This window comes from Ahaetulla prasina, chromosome 1 (genome assembly GCF_028640845.1).
Source record: "Ahaetulla prasina isolate Xishuangbanna chromosome 1, ASM2864084v1, whole genome shotgun sequence".
Lineage (NCBI taxonomy): Eukaryota > Metazoa > Chordata > Lepidosauria > Squamata > Colubridae > Ahaetulla > Ahaetulla prasina.
Window position 1 is genome coordinate 105121982 of NC_080539.1, and position 26635 is coordinate 105148616.

Below are 26635 nucleotides of genomic sequence, written 5' to 3' on the forward strand. Positions count from 1 at the left end.
CATGTGTGCCGGAGCTGAGCTAGGGCAACGTTCACATGTCCACCAATATGGCTCTGTGTGCCACCTGTGGCATGCGTGCCATAGGTTCGCCATCACGGTCCTAGGAGATTGGGGTTGATATAATCCAGGAGCCAGACTATTCCAGGCTTCATTCTCTTTCCAACCAATAAGAAAAGGACCAGGCAGCTGGGAAACACACTTTTCCAAATCAGCTTGTAGAATTCTTCAGGTCCCATCAGGGTGTGATATAAATTAGTCAGACTTAGATTTATTAATCACTGCAACACCAAATAGGCTCTGATATGCATAACTCAACAATTCCAGCTTGAACGTATGTTCATCCAAGGAGGTTTTTTTTTTTAATGTCAAGCTACTAAGCCTTGGTAAATAGGTCAAAGCACAAAGTTATGATTTCACTCCTAAGAATGAACTAAACAAAGACTCATTTTTCTTTGGCAAAAGGAATGCCACACAAACCTGCCAATTTTTCTTTAATCAAGTTGTTGTGCTTGAAACAAAGGATACAAATAGCATACACAAGTTTTTAAAAAATAGAGTAATAAAAGAACAGTTCTCATGTCCTATTAAGGAGGGAAGGAATTGTAAACGTATTAAAAGTTAAATCAAAAGCATATCTGTATTTTGCATCTTGGAAAACTAATTTGCTTCCTGTTCTGCCTTGGATATATGTGAGTGTGAAAAAGAAAGAAACTGACATTAGCATATCCTGGAAGATGGCTCTGTAACAATTAGCAACAAAAAATCCATGGAAAGGAGGGAGGGAGGGAGAGAGAGAGAGAAAGAGAAAAAGAAAGGAAATGAAGGAAAGAGAGAGAAAAAGAAAACAAGAAAAGGAAGAGAAAAAGGAAGAAAATAAGGAAGAAAAGGAAGGAAAGAAAGAGAAAAAGAAAGAGGGGGTGAAGGAAAGAGAGAAGGAAAAAAGAAATAAATTTCTGTGTTCTACTGGAAAATATAGACAAGATCTGAATCATGTACCCATCTGTAAATGCTCTGAGAATCTGAAGGATTGAGAAGAACAGAGGTCTCAAAAAAACATCAGAGGTACCTAGTTTTAAACTAATCAGCAGACACTGGGGACTCCAGAGGGGAAAATATAAACATAGAAAGCATGGGAAAATGACAGGCATGCTCTTTATTTGTTTTGTGTCCATAGAGAGGTTTGTTTATGTGATTAAAAAAACCCCCACAGCCCTATAAATGTGATTTGAGTAACTCATCAGTCACCATTTGAGTCTGTATTTTATAGTAGCTGTTTACCGTGCCTCCTTGGCAACCAAATGCCAGGTTTACTCTCAGGGGTTTGTACAGTACACAGGATGATTCATGAAATGGTTAATTGCTTCATTCAGAGCACAAGCCTGGCTGTACTCCAGTACATATAAACAAAAGCCGTCCCAATTGCTTTGCTGAGTGACACCGTGTGTGGTACAGGAAGTTGCATGGGGAATTGGTCAAACCATCTTGTGTTACTGTAATTAATTAGTCATCAAGTACTTTCCTCCTCAGCTTAGCAACCCAGTAATATAGTTTAAGATCCATCCCCATGAACAGATACATCCAACTGCAGGCTTGTCTTCTGGGAGAAGAGCGATAGATATTTATCTTCCCTGCAACAAGAGAAGGGTTTAACTCCTGCTCTCCAAAGCATGGTTTTGCTCTCTTCTGCCTTCATCCCGCACCAATGGCTGCAATTTAAAAAACCTGCACAAATACTAATGCACATTTAATAAACAATTCAGCTTGGCTATGCGCATCACTTCAGTTGTCTTGAGAATGAATCATTGGCTGTCTTTTCTATGGAAAAATAAAACACTTAGTAGACTGAAACCAGGTCATGGGATGAACATTGATTAAGGGATGTGTAGGGCACAAAGAAAGATTCACACACACACATACACACACACACACACAAATACACAGAGATAAAAGAGAAGACATCTTTCTGATATGGTATTGTTTAAAAAAATTAAAGAATAGCATTCCAGAATATCTTCAAGCCAGAAACAGTTGGAAATAGAAGGGGAAAAGATAAAGGGCCGAAGACAATTTTCTACAATGTGCTCGTGTCTGTGGCTAACATAGTTTCTACTATCCCCAACCAGCGATCATGCTGGCTGGGAATTATGAGACTTAAAACCTCGCAGATATGGATGGGGATGCTTCACTGGAAGCTCAGAATTGACTCTCTCAAATCTCGCCAACATATTTCCATTATGCTCTGTTCCATATAACAGAAAGTAAATCAGCATGACAGTCCGGCTATGAGCAGAATAAAAGAAAATACACTGAGCCAAAAAATGAACAGGTACTTCCAAAAATGTATCACACCAAATCTATAAAGCTGTTATTATTTTCTTTGAAGGTTACATCCCAATCCTGTTGGTTGTGACTGCTAAATTTCCATGAGGAAAAAGGCAATAACAGAAAATAACCAAGAAAGGTATTATCTTTACAGACTTTATATTTACAGATCTTGTTTTGTATTTACAGGTACGAAGATGGATCAAGAGCCCAATGGTTAGCATGGAAAAACATCAGACAAGCAGCCTCAAATATCCGGGCGCCACTGTGATGCACATACCTCAGGGGGAGCCTGACATTGAAGTCCCATTTTGCCAGATGTGCTTCAGTGATCACACCTTTCCAAAAGGGATCATCCCACAGGACTCTGAATCCTGTTCCTGGGAAGGACCCCAAAGTTGCAATGTAAGCAGGCCTCTTTCTTGCATATTAGCAATCGGTGGCTGTGCTTAGATTTCTCACCCTAAGAAATGTCACATATTTGTCTGCTTTAATTATATGGTTTATACTTTATACCCTACCTTTCTATTCAGCCAGACACGTGTGGTAGCTTAGTACAGTACAGCTAAGGGCTCCCAAATACATACTAAAAACCAGTGCTAAAATATTTAGCAATTAAAGGCTAGAAAAAGAGACACGGCATTGCTTCTCTTTGAAACGAGGTGTGAATGAAGAAAAGGCCTAATGTACCTGGCGCGTTTCATAACTTAGGAACAAGGCAGGAAAGGGCCCTTGCTCAAAAATCCCCCAAAGAGCCTCTCAAACAGATATTTCTTCAGAAAGGCTTGACTTCTACATTTTATAGTCAGAACGTGATCATAAAGGAACAGAGTAAATTTACAGGGATGGGAATGGAGCCGCAGCTCACTGATGCAAGAGTGAGGTAGATCTTTCAAAAGCACTTGAGCTTCTCACGAAATCCTCAGTCCAGTCTTTATTGTCTATGTTGACTCTGCCTATATTGAAAGACAATGCCAGGTGGAAGAACATGTTCTTTCAGCTTCCCCATATCTTACCATCTTTTGAACCAATCAGTATAGCACCTTTTTGTTTGTATTGTGTGAAAGGGCTCCTTGCAGGTCATGTGAAAGATTCTGCCGGAGATTCTAGAGAAATGTTAAGAAGCAGGGATTCAACAGTATTGTTTAATAAAAATGAAACACTAAACACTGTGATCTGGTTTAAAACATTGCCTGGGGTCTTAATGGGAACATGGAAATCTAAAGCAAATGAATTCCTTCCCCCCTTCTCCAGGGGTGAAATGCTCCCGATTCTGACTGGATCTCGCGATCCGGTAGCAATCGTGGATGATGGTTTGGCGATCCGGCAGCGATTGCTGAACCACTGGCGATACCTGCTGCCCGGGTGTCATTACTTCCTGCATTTTGCACATGTGCAGGTCTGCGTGTGCGGCATGTGGATTTCCGAGCCAGTAAGGAAGGTAAGTAGATTTCACCCCTGCCCATCCATATCCATATATATATATATATTCGCGGATGTTTGTATGTAGGTCTTTGGTTATTCGGGTTTTCTCCCACGTAAAATTGTAAATTCTCCCGTGTAATTGTAAATTGTAAATTCTCCCGCGTAAAATCCAATTTTACGCGGGAGAAAACCCGAATAACCAAAGACCTACATATATATATATATATTCATAATTTGCACTAATGTGGATAGTTGTTTTGGCTAAATGTGTTTGTATTTAAGAGAGCAATTGTAGTCAATAAACCAGAGTAACTAACTGAACTTTATATTAAAATTAGGCCAACTGTAAGTTATTCATCCAAGCATGATTAACTAGATTATTATTTGGTGCAATGTATTGTCAGAAAAATAATTTACATCCAGATTTTGTGGCATATGAGATTCATTCTCCAAGAAATTTTAATCATATATCATAGGGCCTAGTAGCATTACTCCATTCCAAGAAATTGTAGACAATTTGCCTTCCAGCTTTGATGACTTCAAAGTTGATTGGGGGAAATTCAAGGGGGTATAGAGGTATCAAGATTTATATTTTTGAAGATTTAATGTAACTCACGAGGCCCCAAGCTTCCAAAGATCAGTCCCAAGGAATTAATGGTGAGAGAGGGATACAATTTTAATTATGTTTACAACTCCTCAAAAGAATATGGTTGGCCACTGTGAGAAACAAATTATTGAAATAAGTAGCCCTTGCTTGCCTGAAAATCGTGTGTCACCGTTTCCCCATCGCTCTCTTGCTCTCTCGCTCTCTTTTCTCATCTGACTGCAGCCTGAATCCTAGGCATTTTCTATTACTTGTGGCAGGACAGCAAGCCTCATTCGGCTGTGTCCAGCCGGTCTCCCAGCAGCAGCGGCATTGGCGGCATTAAGAGTGGGCAGAGAAGCAACCAGCGAGTGAAAGGATGAAGGGTTAGCAAGTGGAGGCACCTGCAGCTTCCCAGGCGGCTGGAATGTGGGGCAGTTGGCTCCGTCGGCTGCCATCCCTGCCAGAATGACAGCCCCAGCACAGCGGGGCTGACAAGAGAGAGAGAAGAAAGGAAGGAAGGAAAAAAGGGAAAGAGAGGGAGAAGAAAGAGAGAGAAAGAAAGGGAGGGAGAGAGAAAGAGAAGAAAGAAAGAGTGACGTGAGTGACATCATGTTGGCCCCGCCCACCTAGTCATATGCCCACCAAGCCATGCCCACAGAACCGGTGGCAAAAAAAATTAGATTTCACCCCTGGTGTAATGTGTAAGCCTAATGTTGGCCTAGCTAGAATCCATTGGAAGTCCTGGGGTAATTTTTTTAAAAAAATTTATATTTATATCCCGCCCTTCTCCGAAGACTCAGGGCGGCTTACAGTGTGTAAGGCAATAGTCTCATTCTATTTGTATATTTACAAAGTCAACTTATTGCCCCCCCCAAACAATCTGGGTCCTCATTTTATCTACCTTATAAAGGATGGAAGGCTGAGTCAACCTTGGGCCTGGTGGAACTAGAACCTGCAGTAATTGCAGGCAGCTGTGTTTTAATAACAGGCTATCTTACAGCCTGAGCCACCATAGCCCTTTTTTGAACTTTTTTGAATTTTTGAACTTTCAGAGTCGCCCAAGATATGTCATTCAAAAAGAGTAGGATGATAGTCATGGCTATCAAATAGCCCTGGAAAACTCTAACCTATTCAGAATGAATAGAGTCAACAGAAAGTGTGAGAATGCTTCACTTTATGTAAAGCAAAAATATCTTTGCACAGAATTTCAGGAACTGGAGCATGGTGATTTTTTGGAATGTGTTTGAGTAAAAATAAAAGGAGAGAGAAACTAACATGATTCCGTTGTGGGAGCTTATTATGCACTGCAGAAGAAATGGATAAATCCTTTCTGCATCAGATGATAAATCTGTCACGAAACAGTGATAATGGGAATCCAAATTAATTTGACATCTTTGGGAATATAATTCTGCCCAAGAGTCAGAGATCTGACAAATGTATGCCCTTTCTTGCTGATAACTTTGTCTATCAGAAAGTAAAAGAAAAACGATTCTACTACCCTGGACTAAATCCTTACCAAACTGAAGGAATTTGTTCAAGAAAGGAAGGTGAATGGGGGGAGGGAAAGCAATCATTATCACTCAATTCATGATATCCAGAGGGAGAAATTGAAAAGAATCAGGCCAATATATTGGATTCCAGAAGAGTAAATTTTGGTGAAATCCAAGGGAAGGTAGATAATATCTAATAATTCTAAAGGAGAAAAGCGTCTGGGAGTGATGGAAAATTCTGTAAAATAAGATATGGAAAGCACAATCAGAATTTCTGAAAGAATGGAAAATTTGAGAAATTTCAAGAAGCCACCATGGATAGAAGTAGAGCTTTCTAAAATACTCAGCAGAAATAGCAACATATACAGGAAATGGAAAGGAGGAACACATAAGCAAAGAAGAAACAAGATAGTCTCCAGAAACATAGGAACTACAGCAGAGAAGTTAAATGAGTTGAGACTAGCAAGAGATACAAAACACCAAAAAAAGAGTTATATGGGTACATTAGAAACAAAAGGAAAACTAGAGAACGTGCAGGTCAGTTCAATGAAGGAAGTGGTGAATTGACAATGGGGAATGGTGAGAAGGCAGAACTTGCATTTTACATCTGTCTTCTCTTAGAAGGGTGATGAAAATCTAGCTGATCATTATCATTGTATACACTCCTGGAAGAAAGAGGAAGCTGCAGTTTAGGACAGAAAAAGGAAGCCTATAAAACAGGGATGTCAAACTTGTGGCGTCACGGCAGCGTCACATGACGTATCAGGACTTTCCCTCCCTTTGCTAAACTGCGCGTGGGCGTGGCCAGTGCATGATGCATCTGGCCCATGGGCCGCGAGTTTGACAGCCCTCCTATAAAAGTATTTGAGAGCCAGTTTGGTGTACCGTAATGGTTAGAGACACCCAGCTAGAAACTGGGAAGCTATGAGTTCTAATCATCCTACCTTAGGCAGAAAGTCAGCTGGATGACATCGACTCTCTCAGCCTGAGGAAGAAGACAAGGAAAAACTACTTCTGAAAATGTTTCCAAGAAAATTACAGGGTCATGTCCAGGCAGTCCGCAGTAGCCAGGATTGACTCGAAGATATACATAGAAAAATAAGCTTAGCTAATTTCAATAAATTCAAGTTCCCAAGGCCAGGGTACATCCAATGAATGATCGTTAACAGCCCCAGTTCAGAGAGATAGGGCTCTGTCCCTTATTGTCCAATTTTTGTACTTGAGCCAACAGCATAAAATAGCTGCTGAAAAAGCAAATGCTATTTCTGACTGTATTAACAGGAATGTAGAATCCAGTTCACAAATTATAGTAATACTATATTTATTTGTCCTGGTCAGATCTCACTTACAGTACTGATTCCAGTTCTGGGCCCCACAGTTTTAAAAATGGAATGACAAATTGGAGCAAGTTCATAGGACGGCTGTTGAGATGGTGAGAGATCTGGAAATCAAACCTTCTGAGGAACAATCAAAGGATCTGGTTATTCAACAGAAGACATAACATGAAAGCAAGTGAGAGAGGCTGTAGTCCCAAAGGGCAAAACCAAAAACAATATATTCAAACTACTAGGAAGTGATTTATGCTAGACATTAGAAGGAACATCTTGACTGTATGAAATGTCAGTCACTGGAGCAGGCTGCCTCTTGACGTACAGTAATGAGGCTTCCTTTCCTTATACAGGGACGCGATGGCTCAGTGGCTAAAGACATTGAGCTTGTCAGCCAGGGTTTGAAACCTGAATGCCCTGTGACAGGGAGACCTCTAGTTACTTTCCTCAGCTGCTGCCCGCCAAACAGTTCAACTACATGCAAATGCGAGTTGATAAATAGGTACCACTTTGATGGGAAGGTAACAGCATTACGTGTGCTTCGATCTATAGTTGTGCTGGCCACATGACCATGGAAGTGTATTTGGAGAACGTTGGCTCCCATGGCTAAAAAAACAGAGATTAGCACCATCCCTTAGAGTCAGACATGACTGGACAGAGAAAACTTTTACCTTTTACCACATCAGAGGTTGATGAGGTTTGTCAGTGATCTTCTAGAACAGGGTTCTCCAGGGTTCTCCAACCTTGGTAACTTTAAGCCTGGAGGACTTCAAATCCCAGAAGCTTTGCTGGCTGGGGAATTCTGGGAGTTGAAGTCCTCCAGGCTTAAAGTTACCAAGGTTGGAGGACACTGTTCTAGAATCTAGAGCAGAGGTGTCAAACTGGTGGCCCGTGGGCCAGATGCATCACGCACAGGCCAGCCCGCCCCCCCACTTCCGCAAAGGAAAAAACCATCATGAAATGTCACATGTCAGCAATGTGACACAGCAAGTTTGACACCATGATCTAGAGGATCCTGTGTTAAGCAGTAGGTTGAACTAGATGGACAATAAAGCCCCTTCCGACTCCATGAATTAAAGCTGTATCCCTACAGAGACTTCTCTGGTAATATGTCCTCTTCTGCTCGACAAAACTTATTTCTGAGTAGATGTGCACCAGTGGTGGGTTTCAATTTTTTTTACTACCAGTTCTGTGGGTGTGGTTTGATGGGCGTGGCATGGCATGGCATGGCTTGGTGGCCGTGGCATGGGACGGATACTGTACAATCTCCATTCCCTCCCCAATCCAGGGGAATGTTACTGCAAAATCCCCATTTCTTCCCGATCAGCTTGGACTCAGGAGACAGAGAATAGATGAGAGCGGGGCCAGTCAGAATTTTTACTACCGGTTCTCCAGAACTGGTCAGAACCTGCTGAAACCTACCTCTGATGTGCACAGGGCTGTTCTATTGTTACAGCAATCTTATTATAAGAATAGAATCCAATGGGTAAATGAACATTTACTTGTCATAATTAATATCCAAATGCACTTTTTTTCTGTGTGTGCATTCTGGAGTCTAAATTCAGGTTTCTCAGACAGCAGAAGTTCATACTGTGAAGAAGTCATCAAGTAAAATGCTGAATGGACAAATCTCAAAACAGCTGAGCTGTTTGGGCTTGGGTGAGTAATCTGACAACAAATTAAAGCCATGGAAGGAGAAGAAAGTGCAGGAGATAATAAAAATGTGGAGTCATATCATCTAATTATTCTTCAAAAGCTGAGCTCTAATAGTAACTTTTCTTACTACTGTGGAATTTTACAAAATTAGAGAAATAAAAAAGTCACTTGTGTAACATTATGCAGGCATTCTTGTGCAAGTTATACAAAGGCACTGCAATAACTGGTTTTTATTATGCTTATGCGCTCATGGAAAAGTTTTAGCAGAATGTAATTTGTTCCTCAAATTTCTTTCCCTGTACAGTAGATGGCAAAGGGAGATTGAGAAGGATGAATAAAGCAAAAATAAAACTTCATAATCTTGCCACAGTTTGAAAAGGCCATTTGAAAAATACCCATTTTTAAAGCATGTACAATTTGCTTATGGAAGATCAAATCACTCATTGGAGGTCCTCTGAAGTAGTTTGATTTTCAATAATTCTGGAAGATAAGCCTAGCTGGTGCACAGTAGTGGTTAAAGTGCTACCCTAAAACCCAAGAGAGTGTGAGATCTGGACCTGCCTTAGGGATGAAAGATGGCTTGGCAACTTTGGACCAGTCACACTCCCTCAGCCCAATCCATTTTGCATGGTTGTTATTGTGAGGACCATAGGAGGTAGGAGTATTAGGTATGACTTGAGTTTTATATATATATAAGAGGGCAGGATGAAAATATAATAATAATAATAGGGGCATGGCACTACCTGAAGACCACAGAATAGAAAAGAAGGAACTGGAGAAGATAACAAAACACAAAGACTCGCAAATAGAAATAGAACGATTGTGGCAAAAGAAAGGAAAGATAGTACCAATAATAACAGGTGCAATCCCAAAACAACTGGAGCATGATTTGAACACCATTGGCATTGACAAATTCATCATCAGTCAATTGCAGAAAGCAGCTTTACTTTACAGCTTACATCCTGCGACAATTCCTATAACACCATTGAATGTCAACATCTGCCTATCCCAGGTCTTTGGAAAGGACTTGATAGGTGGATAAAAATGCCACATCCAGTCTGAACATCTGGCTATCCATGTGATGGTCCATAACAGTAATAATAGCAACATGATTTCCAAAGAGGATATTCCATAACATAGGCATTGTCTCTGAAAACCACTACTTTGGGGAAGTGAGTGATCACCAGCAACTTCTCCCAGGATGCACACGCCAGGCAGGTTGATTGGAGAAGGTAGTACTTGGGAGTACCTGAATGTAAGCCACAAAGGCTTGTGACCTCCCACAGATAGCCATGGGCCCCTGCACTTTTTACCAAGGTGTACTAGGAATGCTCTTATTTTGGTCAAATATCTGAATCTTCACTGCTATATCTGAATCTTAGTAAGGTTGGTACACTAAATTTATATCATTTGCTCTTAGGACTTCTAAATGTGTCCTAAAACAGGATGTACATTTGAAATGTACATGAAGACAAAAGAGAAAATGTCAGGACAGTGTTGCAGAGGTCCTACCTATGTTATCCATTCCTAAGCCATCTTAGTCTTCTAGACATCTGCTATATCAGGGGTCTCCAAACTTGGCAACTTTAAGACTTGTGGATGTCAACTCCCAGAGTTCCTCAGCCAGCAAAGCTCAACCAGGAACTCTGGGAGCTGAAGTCTGCAAGACTTAAAGTTGTCAAGGTTGGAGACCCCTGTGCTATATCATCTTGATTTTTGTTAGTTTAGCCTTAAAATTCTGGCATGGGAGCATGGGATTGATTTGGAGGAATAGATGGACAGACAGACAGATAGACAGGCATGTTGCACAGAATTTTGGAAGACAAAATAGGCAGTCAGGAAGTGAGTTGTAAGTGAGTAGGGAAATACTGATTCATATCCTATCAAGAGTTTTTGACCAAGCTATGAGATATTACATGATTTCGTTTATCCATTTGACTTCTGACTTTACGTAAACTTCGTCAATGAAGGTTATACTTAATTCTAATTGTTTTGGCATATTTCAAAACAAAGGAAATTATGCACTGTTATATAATAGAGCCTACTGTGAGTAAGCTAGCTTTGAAAGAGCTAACAAAACAAGTTTGAAGACCAGTTTTCATTTAATTTAATATGGGTGATGTTTTCCTTCTCTAACAACAGGTTATACAACTCTTAGATTAGCATGGGAATGTCTAAGCCCTTCAGGAAGATTTTCTCAGCCAAAATTGCTTGCTTGCTTGTTTGTTTGTTTACCTTAGGAGTGTGATTAGCAAAATTATAGCAGTGTGATATGCTTATATCAAAAAGAGAGGGGTGAAAAGACAAACGCCTGATTTTACTGTTTCAGAAAAATTTTAAAAAATCAATAATCAGCTCCAAATATTTTCTCCATAGATTCAAAAAGTTATTTTATTAACTGCTGCAGAAGCATGTTTTTAATAGCTGATTCACGTAGACAGTTACAAGAAAGTAGGCTCCAAGTCATCTAAACTAATCCTTTACTTAGGGTCATCTTGGGTGGGGGGTTGGACTAGATGATCTACAAGGACCCTTCCAACTCTGTTAATCTGTTAATCTTTTTTTTTAAGCCACTAAACACACAGAAAGACCAAAAAAAATATCTGGGGTAGAGCATATACATGGTATGTAGAGGGCTGCAAATTTAATCCGTGTCATCTTCATTTTTTATCAGAAGTTTCAGAAAATGTGCTTGACATATAGCATTTCTGATGATCATAAAATATCATATGGCACCCATCCCTGCAGTCACATGGCCAAATTTAGGCACTTGGCAACCAGCTCACATTGAAAAGTGGTTGTAACATCCTGTAATAAGAAATCGCAACTAGTAACTTCTTCTTTTTTTTTTTTACATTTTCTGTGCATAAAACAGCCATTGGATATGCTGGATTTATTTAATTACCACAATGATTACTTCACGACTGTGATGTCTTGCTTTCCAACTGTTGTAAAAACAATGGCAAAATGGAGTCAGGTCACATAATGACCAGCTTATCAATTGCCCTGATTTAGGACCAAAATTCCAGTTCCAATTGTGATTGGAAATCAAGGACAACCTATACAACTCCTGTCTGAATATTCTGAGGCAAGTGGGATACCTGCATCATTTCAAATTGGATGCTACCAGTCTGCCCTTCCCATTTAGCTATGGCACTTGTGCCTCCACAACCAAGTTTTGTTTTGGCCGCCAAAGAGAACTAAGGCTGGGAACATTTTTTTTTTCTTTCTTAGCTCAAGTATGAGTACAGGTAGTCATTGACTTATAACAATTCATTTAGTGACCATTCGAAGTTACAACGGCACTGAAAAAAGTGACCTATGACCATTTTTCACACTTATGACCATTGTAGCATCCCCATGGTCACATGATTTACATTCAGATCAGGTGTGAAGTCCAGCAGGTTATGGCAAGTTCTAGAGAACCGGTAGCGGAAATTTTGTGTAGTTCGGAGAACCGGCAAATACCACCTCTGGCTGGCCCCAGGAGTGGGGAGGGAATGGGGATTTTGCAGTATCCTTCAACTGCCACACCCACCAAGCCACACCATGCCCACGAAGCCACGCCCACAGAACCGGTAATAAAAAAAATTGGATTTCACCACTGATTCAGATGCTTGACAGCTGACTCATATTTATAACGGTTGCAGCAAAGTCAACAGGGGAGCCAGATTCACTTAACAAATGTTAATAATGTTACTAATTTAACAACTGCAGTGATTCACTTAACAAATGTGGCCAGAAAAATTGTAAATTGGGGCAAAACTCACTTAACACATTTCTCACTTAACAACATAATTTTTGGGTTCAATTGTGGTCGTAAGTTGAGGACTATCTGTAGTGATCTCCTGACCGGCATTGCTCAAGGTTTCTGTTCCTGTCAGTAATCTCTAGCGCTTGGGTTTTCTCCTCTCTGAGAAAATGCAGAACTTCAAGGCAGGCATATTCCCCAAAGAACAATTTATTGGATACATCATATTGCCACAACCGGTGAAAACTGACTGAAAGTTCCCTCAGTTTTTACCTAACTAAAATGTAAAAGTTCCCCCTTCTCTCAATCGAGGTGCTGGCCGGTTGCTTGGTTACTTCAGTCCTCCTCTGTCCAGCCACCTGTTGGAATGTCCTTGGTTCCCTCAGGAAAACTTTTTGTTTTGGCTACAAGCCCACATCGTGCTATTTTACTCCCCCCTGTCCTTTCCCCTGTTGTGTGGCAACTCTGATGCATCAAAGATGGCCTCAGCCAGGTTCACTTCAGAGCTGACATCTAGCAAGCATGAAGCAGTGGTGGGTTTCAAACTTTTTTACTACCAGTTCTGTGGCTGTAGCTTGGTGGGTGTGGCCTGGCTTGGTGGGCGTGGCAGGAAAGGATACTATAAAATCTCCATTCCCTCCCCACTCCAGGGAAAGGATACTGTAAAATCTCCATTCCCTCCCCACTCCAGGGGAAGCTTACTGCAAAATCCCCATTTATTTATTTATTTATTCATATTTTTATACCGCCCTTCTCCGAAGACTCAGGGCGGTGTACAACCAATAAAACGACAAGAATCCTAACAAATTAAAATAAAATATCAAGTTTAAAAAACTGATTCAATCGCTGTATACTTAAAATATTAGCTAAAATTTATCAAAACTAAAACCTTAGTAAAACCCCATTAAACCCCACTAAAACCCCCCATACTAAAATCAATCAGGCCAGCCCCGCTTGGTGAAAAAAGAAAGTCTTGAGTTCACGTTTAAAGGTCCGGAGATCAGGGAGGAGACGGAGTCCCACCGGCAGCTCATTCCATAGAGCCGGGGCCCCCACAGAGAACACCCTTCCCCTGGGGGCCGCCAGCCGACATTGACTAGCCGACGGCACCCTAAGAAGACCCTCCCTGTGGGCGCGCACTGGACATACCGGACAATGGGAGGTAACTGTCGGCAGCAGGCGGTCCTGTAAATATCCCGGTCCAATGCCATGGAGCACTTTAAAGGTGATAACCAACACCTTGAAGCGCACCCGGAAGACCACCGGCAACCAATGCAGCCTGCTCAGGAGACATGTTATATGGGAGCTACGAGGAGCTCCCTCAATCCCCCGCGCGGCCGCATTCTGCACCAGTTGGAGCCTCCAGGTGCTCCTCAAGGGGAGAGCATTGCAGTAATCCAGACAGGAAGTGACAAGGGTATGAGTGACCGTGCATAATGCATCCCAGTCCAGGAAAGGGCGCAATTGGCGAATCAGGCGAACCTGATGAAAAGCTCTCCTGGCGACGGCTGTCAAATGGTCTTCTAAAGACAGCCGTGCATCCAGGAGAATGCCTAAATTGCGCACCGATTCCCTGGGGGCTAACAATTCGCCCCCCACAGTCAGCAATGGGGTAAGCTGACTGTGCCGGGACGCCGGCATCCACAGCCACTCCGTCTTGTATGGGTTGAGTCGGAGCCTGTTCGTCCCCATCCAGACCCGAACGGCCTCAAGACACCGAGTCATCACATCAACGGCTTTGTTGGGGTGGTTCGGGGTGGAGATGTACAATTGAGTATCATCAGCATACAGCTGACAGCTCACCCCGAAACCACGGATGATCTCTCCCAGCGGCTTCATATAGATGTTGAACAAGAGGGGTGAGAGAATTGACCCCTGCGGCACCCCACAAGTGAGTTGCCTAGGGGTCGATCTCTGCCCCCCTGTCAACACCGTCTGCGAGCGGTCGGAGAGGTAGGAGGAGAACCACCGTAAAACGGTGCCTTCCAATCAGCTGGGACTTGGGAGAATAGATGGGGACGGGGTCAGTCAGAGGTGGTTTTTACCAGTTCTCCGAACTACTCAAAATTTCCACTACCGGTTCTTTAGAACTAGTCAGAACCTGCTGAAACCCACTTCTGGCACGAAGCCTTGGCTCCCTGTTGCCTTGTCCTAGTATCTGCCCTTCTTACCCTGCTTCCCCACAGTTGCCTCTGACAACCAGAGCTTTTTTTTCAGGTGGTGGCAACGATTTTGGCAGTGCCATTGTTAAAATCCATTAGAAAAGAAACTAGTTGAGATGGCAAAAGCTTTCTTTTTTTTTAAAGCAGTATGTGGAAAACCTCAAAAGATCTCATTCCAACACTATAATGATATGTGGGAGTAGCCTTGGGAGACAGGAGGAAGAGCCACAGACTGGCAAGACTGATGGTAGCCTTGAGAGGTCACCTAGGCAAGAAGGGCAACGGGGAACACCAGTACTCTACCTTTATTAACAGAATCTTGAAAGTCTGAAGATACCACTCTCGCCCCTCACTTTCATTCCAGGTAGTCCTCAACTTACAGCCACTGTTGAGCCCAAAATTTCTGTTGCTAAGTATGACAGTTAATAAGTGAATTTTGCCCCGTTTTATGATCTTTCTTGCCACAGTTGTGAAGTGAATCACTACAGTTGTTAAGTTAGGAACACGGCTGTTAAGGGAATCTGGCTTTCCCCATTGATTTGGCTTGACACAAGATTGCAAAGGGGGATCACATGATCCAGGGATGCTGTATCCATCATAAATACATGTCAGTTGCCAAGAGTCTGAATTTTGATCATGTGACCATTGGGAATGCTGTAATGGCCATTAAGTGTGAAAAGATGGTCTTAAGTCACTTTTGTTATTATTCTTCAGGACCTAGAAAAGAACAATTACCATCATGCAGCTTACCTGTGTAGCTGAAATAGTTTGTAAGTTGAAGACTACCTGTCCTGAAAACTAAGGAGGATTCCTTCTGAGACTCTTTCCCGGGGTGAAATTCAGCAGGTTCTGACAGGTTCTGGAGAACCGGTAGTGGAAATTTTGAGTAGTTCGGGAACCGGCAAATAGCTCCTCTGGCTGGCCCAGAGTGGGATGGGAATGGAGATTTTGCAATATCCTTCTCCCAGGAGTGGGGTGGGAATGGAGATTTTGCAGTATCCTTCCCCTTCCACACCACGCCCACCAAGCCATGCCCACAGAACTGGTAGTAAAAAAATTTGGATTTCACCACTGCTCTTGGACTCAAATTTTATTGGACCATTATCTAGATTGCAGCTCTTCCTCCTGTCTCCTAAATTAATTCCCATATGCCATTGCAAACATAGACCCAGATTAACTGTTTAATCTGGTTCTATCTCACAGACCAATCTACCTAATCCAGCTGGTGTTATGAGAAATAAAAATAAGGACATTGCTCTCCGGTGGACTACTTTGTGTTTTCAATAATGGGGGCTATGGAAATGTTGAGGGAACAAGTTTTTTTTTAAGCTGAAGTTTTTTTTAAAAAAATGACATAACGTCATATTAGTTGACAGAAGTCACTTTTATAGGCTGTTGTTAGATTAGGATGTTTTAAAACTATTATTTCAAAGGTTCACGCACTCTCTCCCCTCCAAAAAATGATGGCAAATTATGCTATCACCATTTGATGCTCCACATGTTGGAGTTTCTGAACTGAGGATACTCCAGGGGGATGAAAAAATGGGATTCGGAATTGACACAGGTTCCACTGTCTTCGGATCATTCCTTTTTGTCCTAAAAGAATAGCTGGATATACAGCTGGAAAAATAAGTAAATAAATGAATCAATGAAATTTGACATCTGAGTTTTTCTTGAGAAAAGTGTGAGGATCATTTTGGTTAGGCCTGGCAAATTTGTGAAACTGATATTGTGACTTAAGATACACTCCAAGCACTAAAAAATCTGGCGGCTCTTTTAAGTTTACAAATTTGTGATTTTCTTTCTTCCTTTTCCCATCCGCCCTAGAAAATGGGTTACATTTTAGCTCATTTGCTCAGCTGCAGAGTTTAGCTATTTCATCCGAAAAGTTAACATTCTATTGGAGAAGCAATTAGAATTTGCCATTTTCAGTGTTCTTCACTGTTAAGTCCAATAGCAGCTGGCGTCCAAAGTGTTATGTTTATCTGACTTGGCAAAAGCCTCTAAGTCATCGTTTAACTTGGCAGACCAACACACTGAAATGGAAAATACAGTTTTGCAGTCAGGGTTTTAAGTTATTTCCTAAATGGTCCCTTTTCAACAACAAGGCTGACAGTTGATATAAACATTGTGCTAATGTGATTTCAACAGAATCAAGAGTGATCAAGGCTTTGCCTCTGGAGAGGTATAATGGGGGAGACATATATGTATATAGTGTTTTGTTTGGACACAGAATGTAATCTAGTATTGCTTCCTCTATGGTAGCCTTCCCTAGTGAATGATTTCTGCTCTCAAGTAAGTCTTAAGAGCAGAATTCACTGTTCCATCCTCTCAGCTGGCATTCATTTCAGTCTTTGATTGTCACATTGCAAAATAGGCTGAAAACAGCCTGAAAGACAGAATAATTGCTAGAAAGATTAAGAGCTTTTTGCTTACTTGTTTACAAAAACCTTTATACATGTGTGTTTGCATCCCATATCTGAACTAATCACAGATAAGTTCACTAATGGCACCGAATGAATGGTACTTACAACCAGCCAAGTTGTGACTGTCACAGCACCCCTGCAGTTATGTGATCTTGATTCAAGCACTTAATGATGGTCACAGTGCCCCATGGTTATGTGGTCAGCATTCGCAACCTTCCCTGGTGGCTTCCCACGAGCAAAGTCAACGAAGAAGCCAATAGGCAAGGTTGCAGGTCAATCCTTTTTCTCCTGAAGAACCCTGCCATAGGAGCTCATAGTCAGTAGGGCACGCTAGCCTGCAGGATAGCCTGCAATTGGGCCTTGCTACAACATCCTCCTCCACAGTCATGCTTGCATTCATCCATAGCACCCACCTCCTGCCTATCCAGACTAAATAGCACTCACCTGCCCACCAGCTTTCTGGTGAGCTGCCTAAGGAAAGAATGATGGACCTGACCCAATTAGTTAACGGCCCTACTCACATCGGGGGAGGCACACTGGATCTGATTTTTGTCTCTGGACAGTGGTTGAATGATCTGGAATTGGGAGATTTAGTCATTGAACCTTTGTCATGGTCGGATCATTCCCTCCTTCGTCTAGACTTTCGGACCGCTACTCAGCACCACAGGGAGACGGAACCAATGCGTTGGATCCATCCCAGGCGCCTGATGGACCTGGAGAGGTTTCTGATGGAGCTTGGGCCGTTCCCTGAGGATCTGGCCCACGGTTCGGCCGAAGAACTAGTCGCGGCCTGGGAACAGGCTGCGGCTGGGGCTTTGGACCGTGTCATGCCTTTGCGGCCTCTGACCTGGCGTAGATCTCAACCGGCTCCTTGGTTTTCCGAGGAGCTGAGGGAGATGAAGCACCGGAAAAGACGCCTAGAGAGCGCCTGGAGGTCCAGCCGTTCGGAAGTTGACCAAACACTAGTTAGGTCATTTATTCAGACCTATCTAGTGGCATTGAGGGAGGCTAAACGTATTTACATCTCCTCCCTGATTGCATCGGCAGATAACCGCCCATCCGCCCTGTTTCGGGTGACCTGTTCCCTCCTGCACCAGGAGGTTCGGGATGACCTGCTCCTGGGGCGAGCCGAGGATTTTAGTAAGTATCTGTACGATAAAATCACTCAGCTTCGGGATGGTTTGGACCAAAATTGGGTAGATCCAGGTGAGATGACAGAGACAAGTCTTGTTGAGAATCTTTGGGATGAGTTTGACACTGTGGCTCCTGAGGACGTGGACAGGCTGCTGGGAAGGCTGAATGCCACCACACGTTTATTGGACCCGTGTCCCTCCTGGTTGGTGCTGGCCACACAGGAGGTTTCACGAGGCTGGCTCCAGGGGATTATTAATGCTTCTTTGATGAAGGGTATTGTTCCTACTGCCTTGAAAGAGGCAGTGGTGAGGCCCCTCCTCAAGAAGCCTTCCCTGGACCCAGCTGTTTTGGGAAATTACCGTCCCGTCTCCAACCTTTGCTTTGTGGCGAAGATTGTTGAGAGTGTGGTGGCACGTCAGTTACCCCAGTACCTGGATGAAACGGTCTATCTGGACCCGTTCCAGTCCGGCTTTCGACCTGGGTACAGCACAGAGACGGCTTTGGTCGCGTTGGTTGATGATCTCTGGAGGGCTCGGGACAGAGGTTACTCCTCTGCCCTGGTCCTTTTAGATCTCTCAGCGGCTTTTGATACCATCGACCATGGTATCCTGCTGCGCCGGCTGGGGAGTTTGGGAGTCGGAGGCACTGTTTTACGGTGGTTCTCCTTCTATCTCTCCGACCGGTCGCAGACGGTGTTGGCAGGGGGGCAGAGATCGACCGCGAGGCGCCTCACGTGTGGGGTGCCGCAGGGGTCAGTTCTCTCACCCCTCCTGTTCAACATCTATATGAAGCCGCTGGGTGAGATCATCAGTGGTTTTGGGGTGAGTTACCAACTGTACGCTGATGACACTCAGCTGTACATTTCCACCCCAGGCCACCCCAACGAAGCTGTCGAAGTGCTGTCCCGGTGTTTGGAGGCCGTGCGGGTCTGGATGGGGAGAAACAGGCTCAAGCTCAACCCCTCCAAGACGGAGTGGCTGTGGATGCCGGCATCCCAGTACAGCCAGCTGCAGCCACGGCTGACTGTCGGGGGCGAATCATTGGCCCCGATGGAGAGGGTGCGCAACTTGGGCGTTCTCCTGGATGGGCGGTTGTCCTTTGAAGAACATCTGACGACCGTCTCCAGGAGAGCTTTTCATCAGGTACGCCTGATTCGCCAGTTGCGCCCCTTTCTAGACCGGGATTCCCTATGCACAGTCACTCATGCTCTCGTCACTTCTTGCCTGGACTACTGCAATGTTCTCTACATGGGGCTCCCCTTGAAGAGCACCCGGAAGCTTCAGTTGGTCCAGAATACGGCTGCGCGGGTGATTGAGGGAGTCACTCGTGGCTCCCATATAACACCTATCCTGCAGAAGCTGCACTGGCTGCCTGTGGTCTTCCGGGTGCGCTTCAAGGTGTTGGTTACCACCTTTAAAGCGCTCCATGGCTTAGGACCGGGTTATCTACGGGATTGCCTTCTGCCACCGTTTGTCTCCCACCGACCCGTGCGCTCCCATAGGGAGGGCCTCCTCAGGGTGCCGTCAGCCAGACAATGTTGGCTGGCAACCCCCGGGGGGGGCCTTCTCTGTGGGAGCCCCTACCCTCTGGAACGAGCTTCCCCCAGGAGTTTGTCAACTTCCTGATCTCCAGACCTTTCGCCATGAGCTGAAGACGTATTTATTTTTCCGCGCAGGACTGGTATAGAATTAATATTTGTATTTGTAATTTTAAATGCGGTTTTATGGTTTATGTATTTTAATTTAGGGGCCAAATTTAATAAGTTTTTTAGCATTATTTTTATTTGTACTATATCCATGGATTGTTGATTTTATCTGGCTGTGCACCACCCTGAGTCCTTCGGGAGAAGGACGGTATAAAAATTAAATTATTATTAATTATTATTATTATTGTCATGACTGGGACTTGCAATTTTCTGAAGTCTTCCCCATTGACTTCGCTTGTTGGAAGCTGGCAAGCCCCAGACATGTGAGGTCCTCACTTAATGACCCATGATCCTCAATTAACAACAGCAACAGGAACTCCCAGAATTGTTGTCCTTAAGCAACGTGATCATGTGTTATTGCACTTTGCAATCACATTGCTAAGCAGTGAAAATTACAGTCACAATTACAATGGTTAAGTGAGTCCTACCCAGGGGTGAAATGCAACCGGATCAGACCGGATCGAGTGAGTAGGTAGCGAAGACTCAGGCTGGTTCACTGAACCGGGAGCAATGGCTGGCTGGCCACGCCCCCAAACCGATCCATGGCCCAGTCTTGCCATGCTTGCTTGCCTTCCACGCTGCCTTCCCGGCGTCCTGGTGGCCAGCTTGCGAAGGCAAGCAAGTGGAAGCCCCCATGGAAGGCAGGGGAGACGAGAAAAGAGAGCGTCTCCCCAAGAACTGAACCTTTTTTCGCTGACTCGGCGTTCCCAGGCAGCCCGGAGGTCCTGCAATGAGGCGGATCTGGGCTAATGCCATTGCGATCCTGACTGTAACCTGGATCCTAGGCACTTTCTATTAATTGTGGCAGGACAGCAAGCCTCATTCGGCCGCATCCAGCCGGTCTCCCAGCAGCATCGGCGTCGGCAGCGTTAAGAGTGGGCAGAGAAGAGAAGAGTCTAGCAAAGTCGAGCTCCATAAAGAAGAGAGGACCATCCCCCTTCTCATAAGTGCAGCTTTCCCCTCCTGGGCTCCTGGTGCCCGCCGATGGGTTGGCAATTCCCACGACTGCCTTACTGCAAAAACAGATGCTGTGCAGGTGTGGGGAGGTTGTAGGGGGGGAAGTAAAGGAAGCGTGCGGAAGTGTGGAAGCGTCGGCCAAGTTTGCAGGAAGTTTGGGCCGAGTGGATGCTGCTGGCGAGGAGGAAGAGATGGAGTGGTAAAGGGGGGGGCAGCTTACTCCCTTCCCCAAAGCCCTGCCATGCTTGACTGCCTTCCACGCTACCTTCTCAGCAGTCCCCCAGGCCCCTTACCTTCCCCTCCGCCTCGGGTTCCGCTGCCTGCATCCAGCCCATGACGGGGGACACTTTCTTCCTTCTCCCGCAGCAGCTGCTGTCAGATCAGGTGTGTGTGTGTGTGTGTGTGTGTGTGTGTGTGTGTGTGTGAGAGAGAGAGAGAGAGAGAGAGAGAGAGAGAGAGAGAAAGAAAGAAAGAAAGAAAGAAAGAAGTGACGTCATGTTGGCCACACCCACCCAGTCACATGCCCATCAAGCCACGCCCACAGAACCGGTGGCAAAAAATAAATTAGATTTCACCCCTGGTCCTACCTGTAGTTAAGAAATGTTTTTTTCCCTTTATTTTAAACATTACTTTTGCTCTTTTTCAAATAGCCCAGATAAAATTAAAATACGTTTAAAATGAATCCTTAAAATATTCAAATTAAACCCACAACTGAAACTGTCTCAAGTCTAAAGCCAATGCTTGCTAGAAGCTCACCAAAGACCTTCCAGAAGAAAATGGACTCTACAGAGGCATATAAAGATGGGCTTATCATTTGGGGGGATTTTGTAAAGCAGGTCTCCTTGCCATTCATAATTTAGATGATAAACAATAGAGTCCGAATTAAAACCTGATACTAGACCCAAATAAGGAGGAGTCGTTGATACCAGGCTGTGAGACTCTTTAGCTCCAGGATTTAACATCAGTTTTTGGTTATTATCAAATCATTGTACTATACAAATCATTGTAGCAATCAATCCTGGATGTAACACCATTTAAATAACTGTTGAATTTAAATGAAAAGGGGGGAAATGACCCAAATTGAAAAAGAGAAAAAAATGACATTTTATTTTCTTTATTTGCATAGTTGGAGCAATTGAGAGCAGAAGAATGAGCTGGGGGAGCAAGGTGTGCATTCTGAGGTTTAATTCTAAATTATAAGTATATGCCTTCATGGCTTTATAATGGATTGACATGTTATTGAAGGTAATATTTATCTGTCAGAACTGTAGAGCACAAAAGAGTTATCTTATAGGAAATGGCAAAGGGGGGGGGGCAGCCTGCAAACTGGTAGGATAAAATTGTGTGAGTCTGATTAACAACATAAAACTCTACAGTACACAGCTGCTGCTCCTCTTCTGTGCAAGTAGTAAATAGCAGAACAAATGACACACTAAAGGGAGTTACAAATCTGTTGCGTGACTCAAACTGGAGACACTGTAGGTCAGTTGTTTAGAATAGAATAGAACAGAATTTTTTTATTGGCCAAGTGTGATTGGACACACAAGGAATTTGTCTTAGTGCATACGCTCTCAGTGTACATAAAAGAAAAGAGACCTTCATCAAGGTACAACATTTACAACACAAATGGTTGTAATTGTAGGGTACAATTTACCCTACAATAAATTGTAGGGTACAATTTAACACTTAATGATACAACATTTAATGATAATCATAGGGTACAAATAAGCAATCAGCAACAATCAATATCAATATAAATCATAAGGATTACCAGCAACAAAGTTACAGTCATACAGTCATAAGTGGAAAGAGATTGGTGATGGGAATGATGAGAAGATTAATAGTAGTGCAGATTTAGCAAAAGTTTGACAGTGTTGAGGGAATTATTTGTTTAGCAGAGTGATGGCCTTCGGGAAAAAACCTGTTCTTTTGCCTAGTTGTTCTGGTGTGCAGTGCTCTATAGCGTCGTTTTGAGGGTAGGAGTTGAAACAGTTTATGACCAGGATGTGAGGGGTCTGTAAATATTTTCACAGCTCTTTTTGATTCGTGCAGTATACAGGTTCTCAATGGAAGGCAGGTTGGTAGCAATTATTTTTTCTGCGGTTCTAATTATCCTCTGAAGTCTGTGTCTGTCTTGTTGGGTTGCAGAACCAAACCAGACAGTCATAGAGGTGCAAATGACAGACTCAATAATTCCTCTGTAGAATTGGATCAGCAGCTCCTTGGGCAGTTTGAGCTTTCTGAGTTGGCGCAGTAAAAACATTCTTTGTATATAAATAAACAGTGACTTGAGCCCAACCATTTATTAGCCAGTTTTGAACTGGATACATTGCACAGAATCATCCTGCATCAAAATTTTACTGGTATAAATGTGATTGTTACTTCTTTCCAAGTGGAAAAGTAGAGAACACTAATCTGGATAAGCAAATGTAAGCATAAACAGGTCATTGATTGCTAGCAATGAGGCTGACTTTAGATAGCCAGACCAGACATACCATTATCGCAAAAGATGTCTAGAAATATCGCAGATATAACTTTATATAGCTGTATGACAGGAAGGACATTTTCAGCCTTTTGGACAATGAATTTATTACATCAAAATTACCCTGTTCTTAGTCTGTAATGCACACTTACTGTTTCAGATGCATCAAGAAACACATTTCCAATTACAGTTACAGAAGGCTTTTCCAAATGGAATGTATGTCTAACTCCACTTCCATTTGATTGGGATTGAGCTTCAATTTATAAATCCCCATCCAGTCCATTAGTTTTTCCAGGCATTTGTTCCCTGGGATTTTAATAAAAAAGAAAGAGATAAAAATTGGGCACACTTGCTAATATTTTGAAATTAAATTTTCAGATTATTACTCTTTGCAGTTTTATGTTAAATATACAGCACGGAGAAAGGATCAGATTTTGCAGAATTCTGTAACAAAACTGTCACTGATTCAGAATGGGACAATTCACCACAGCCAACTGGTGCCAGCATCTCGCCATGGCAGTGGTAAAATCCAATTTTTTTTACTACTGGTTCTGTGGGCATGGCTTGGTGGGAGTGGCAGGGGAAGGATACTGCAAAATCTCCATTCCTTCCCCAATCCAGGGGAAAGATACTGCAAAATCCCCGTTCCCACCCCATTCCCACCCCACTCCAGGGGAAGGATACTGCAAAATCCCCACTCCTGGGGAAAGGATATTGCAAAATCTCCATTCTCACCCCACTCTGGGCCAGCCAGAAGTGGTATTTGCCAGTTCTCCAAACTACTCAAAATTTCTGCTATCGGTTCTCCAAACTGCTCAAAATTTCCGCTACCGGTTCTTCAGAGCCTGTCAGAACCTGCTGGATTTCACCCCTGCACAATGGCTAACTCACCGCAGGACAACTCACCAGGGCCAATGATATAGAAGCTAAAATTGTTCTGAAGAAATGGACAAAAATGAAAATAATGTCAAAGAAATAGTGGCAGATAACATTTATTGAGTGGTTATCCCCCATGGAATTGTCCACAGCGAGTTGGCCATGGCAAGCTGGCCACGGTTAGTTGTCCTAGGCCCCATTGAGCTATGAAAGCAATATTTTCAAAGATTGGCCATCCAGAATAAAGAAGAGATGGACAAGCAAAATCCTAAATTGTAACTCATTCCCAAATCAGAGGTGGGTTTCAGCAGGTTCTGACCAGTTCTGAAGAACAGTAGTGGAAATTTTGAGTAGTTCGAAGAACCGGTAGTAAAAATTCTGACTGGCCCCGCCCGCATCTATTCTCTGCCTCCCAGGTCCCAGCTGATTGGGAGGAAATGGGGATTTTGCAGTAACCTTTCCCTGGAGTGGGGTGGGAATGAAGATTTTATAGTATCCTTCCCCTGCCACATCCATCAAGCCACACCCACCAAGCCATACTATGCCCACCAAGCCACACCCACAGAACTGGTAGTAAAAAAATTTGAAACCCACCACTATTCCAAATGAATACTTTGAATAGTATCATGAAAAAACAGTGAGTGGCCTCTTTGCTTAAATTTCCATTGCTCTACTCTTGACCAGTGTGATTCCCAAAACCATCAAGGCAAATTCCAGGACTACAGCAAGATTGAAATGGAAAACAGTTTTACCCAAGAGTTGGCCAGAGCTGGTGTGCAGCGTTTATAGAAAACAAATGACTTCAAAATATTGCCAGTACTTCATTTCAACTTTTGTAAGCAAAACCAAATAAATTGGTGTCAATTTTTTTTCCTGCAGTAGAAGAAACAATGCTCTAAAAAAAGGGAAAGTATAACTATAGATGAAAAGAGAAACCAAGACGTGATTGATTTTGAATGAAAGCTGCTGAAAATGTTGAAAGAATATTGTCCAAAACTGCATAGTCCATTGTTTAAATTACCAGAAGGATGATGAACTTTTTTTGTTGCAAGTTCAACTCGTGATTAAGCAACTTTATGGAGGTTAAACAGACTTTGTGTCCGGATGAAAAATAGCATCTAGGGGAATATGACATAAGAAATAAATTGCTAAATTAAAAACAAAGATTGGTTTACAATGGATGAATAATGATTCCCTGTATGTAAAAACGATACAGTAAATGAAGGTATTGGAAAAGGCAGTAGCTGGAATTAAAATTGGATCAAAACAGTAACAGTTTGAACGACATCTCTTCATTAGTTGATATTTCTTTAAAGTGCAAATTTCATTTTATGAAATTTTATTTTTTAATTTCATATCCTTCATTTCTTTTACTCTTTACAGTAAAATTTCAATGTAACAGATTACTTCTGGGAATGGGTGTGCATTAAATGCAAATGTCCTTATACACAAATTTAAGTTGTTTGATTTTGTTTCTGTAACATTGTAATTTTTACGTCATTTGTGCAAGCTATGGAAGTTGGTGCAAATGATGTAAAATATAATTAACATTACATAAATGACATAATAGCTGTTGAAAGCCACCCAGGGTAGCTTTGTATTGTTGTGTCCCACTCCTCCGCTGACGGCTGGGTCAGGGAAATCCGAATCAGGCTTGCCTCTGCAGCTCTGCCCAAAGTCCTAGGAAAGTCCTCAGAGCAGGCAGGAGACCAGTAAGTGACTTCAGCAAGATAAGTTCGACTTTTGCCTGACTCAGAGACTGCCAGAAAGCAGATCCTTTATATAGGCCATGGGGTGTGGCTCCATGACTCAGCACTCATTAAGGCCTGCCCCTCCCTTCCTTCTGTTGCCTCCGCCTTTCCAATCTTCTGATGCGAGGATTACTCCAATCAGCTGTTGTTGGGAGTAAACCCTCCTCAGGCTCACCTGCTGTGGAGGAGGGGGAGGGGTCTAGCTGCTCCGTTTGCCTGGGCATGGAGTCAGGGCTGGGGCAGGGAGGTGCTCCTTCTTCTGCAGTTTGTCTGGGCATGGAGCCAGGACTGGGGCTGGGAGGCATACATTCCTCCATGTTCGGGAGCAGATAAGAAGGCCCCGGCTGCTCTGAGGGCGGGCAAGACACAACATGTATAGTGAGATGGGTGGAATATAAGTTAAATAAGTAAATGCATAAATAAACACATAAATCAATAGAAAATTTAAAATGCTATCAGTTACGTTGATTAGCCAGACTGGACAATGGGTTTTGTGGTTTGGAGGATGGGGGGTAATCTTAAGTAAAATGTTGTCCATTGCATCTGAATGGAGGCCCAGGAGATAAAGATACTGGTGTCCCTTA

General features: G+C 43.1%; 1 protein-coding gene across 1 annotated transcript in view; it reads left to right on the forward strand.

Moving 5' to 3' along the window:
- LOC131193192 (uncharacterized) overlaps nt 1-26635 on the forward strand; it is an 80577-nt gene that overhangs the window by 37357 nt on the left and 16585 nt on the right. Inside the window, exon 2 of the mRNA XM_058173177.1 lies at nt 2512-2727. Within this exon, the coding sequence (XP_058029160.1) occupies nt 2512-2727 (216 nt within the window). The remainder of the gene's footprint in view (nt 1-2511; nt 2728-26635) is intronic.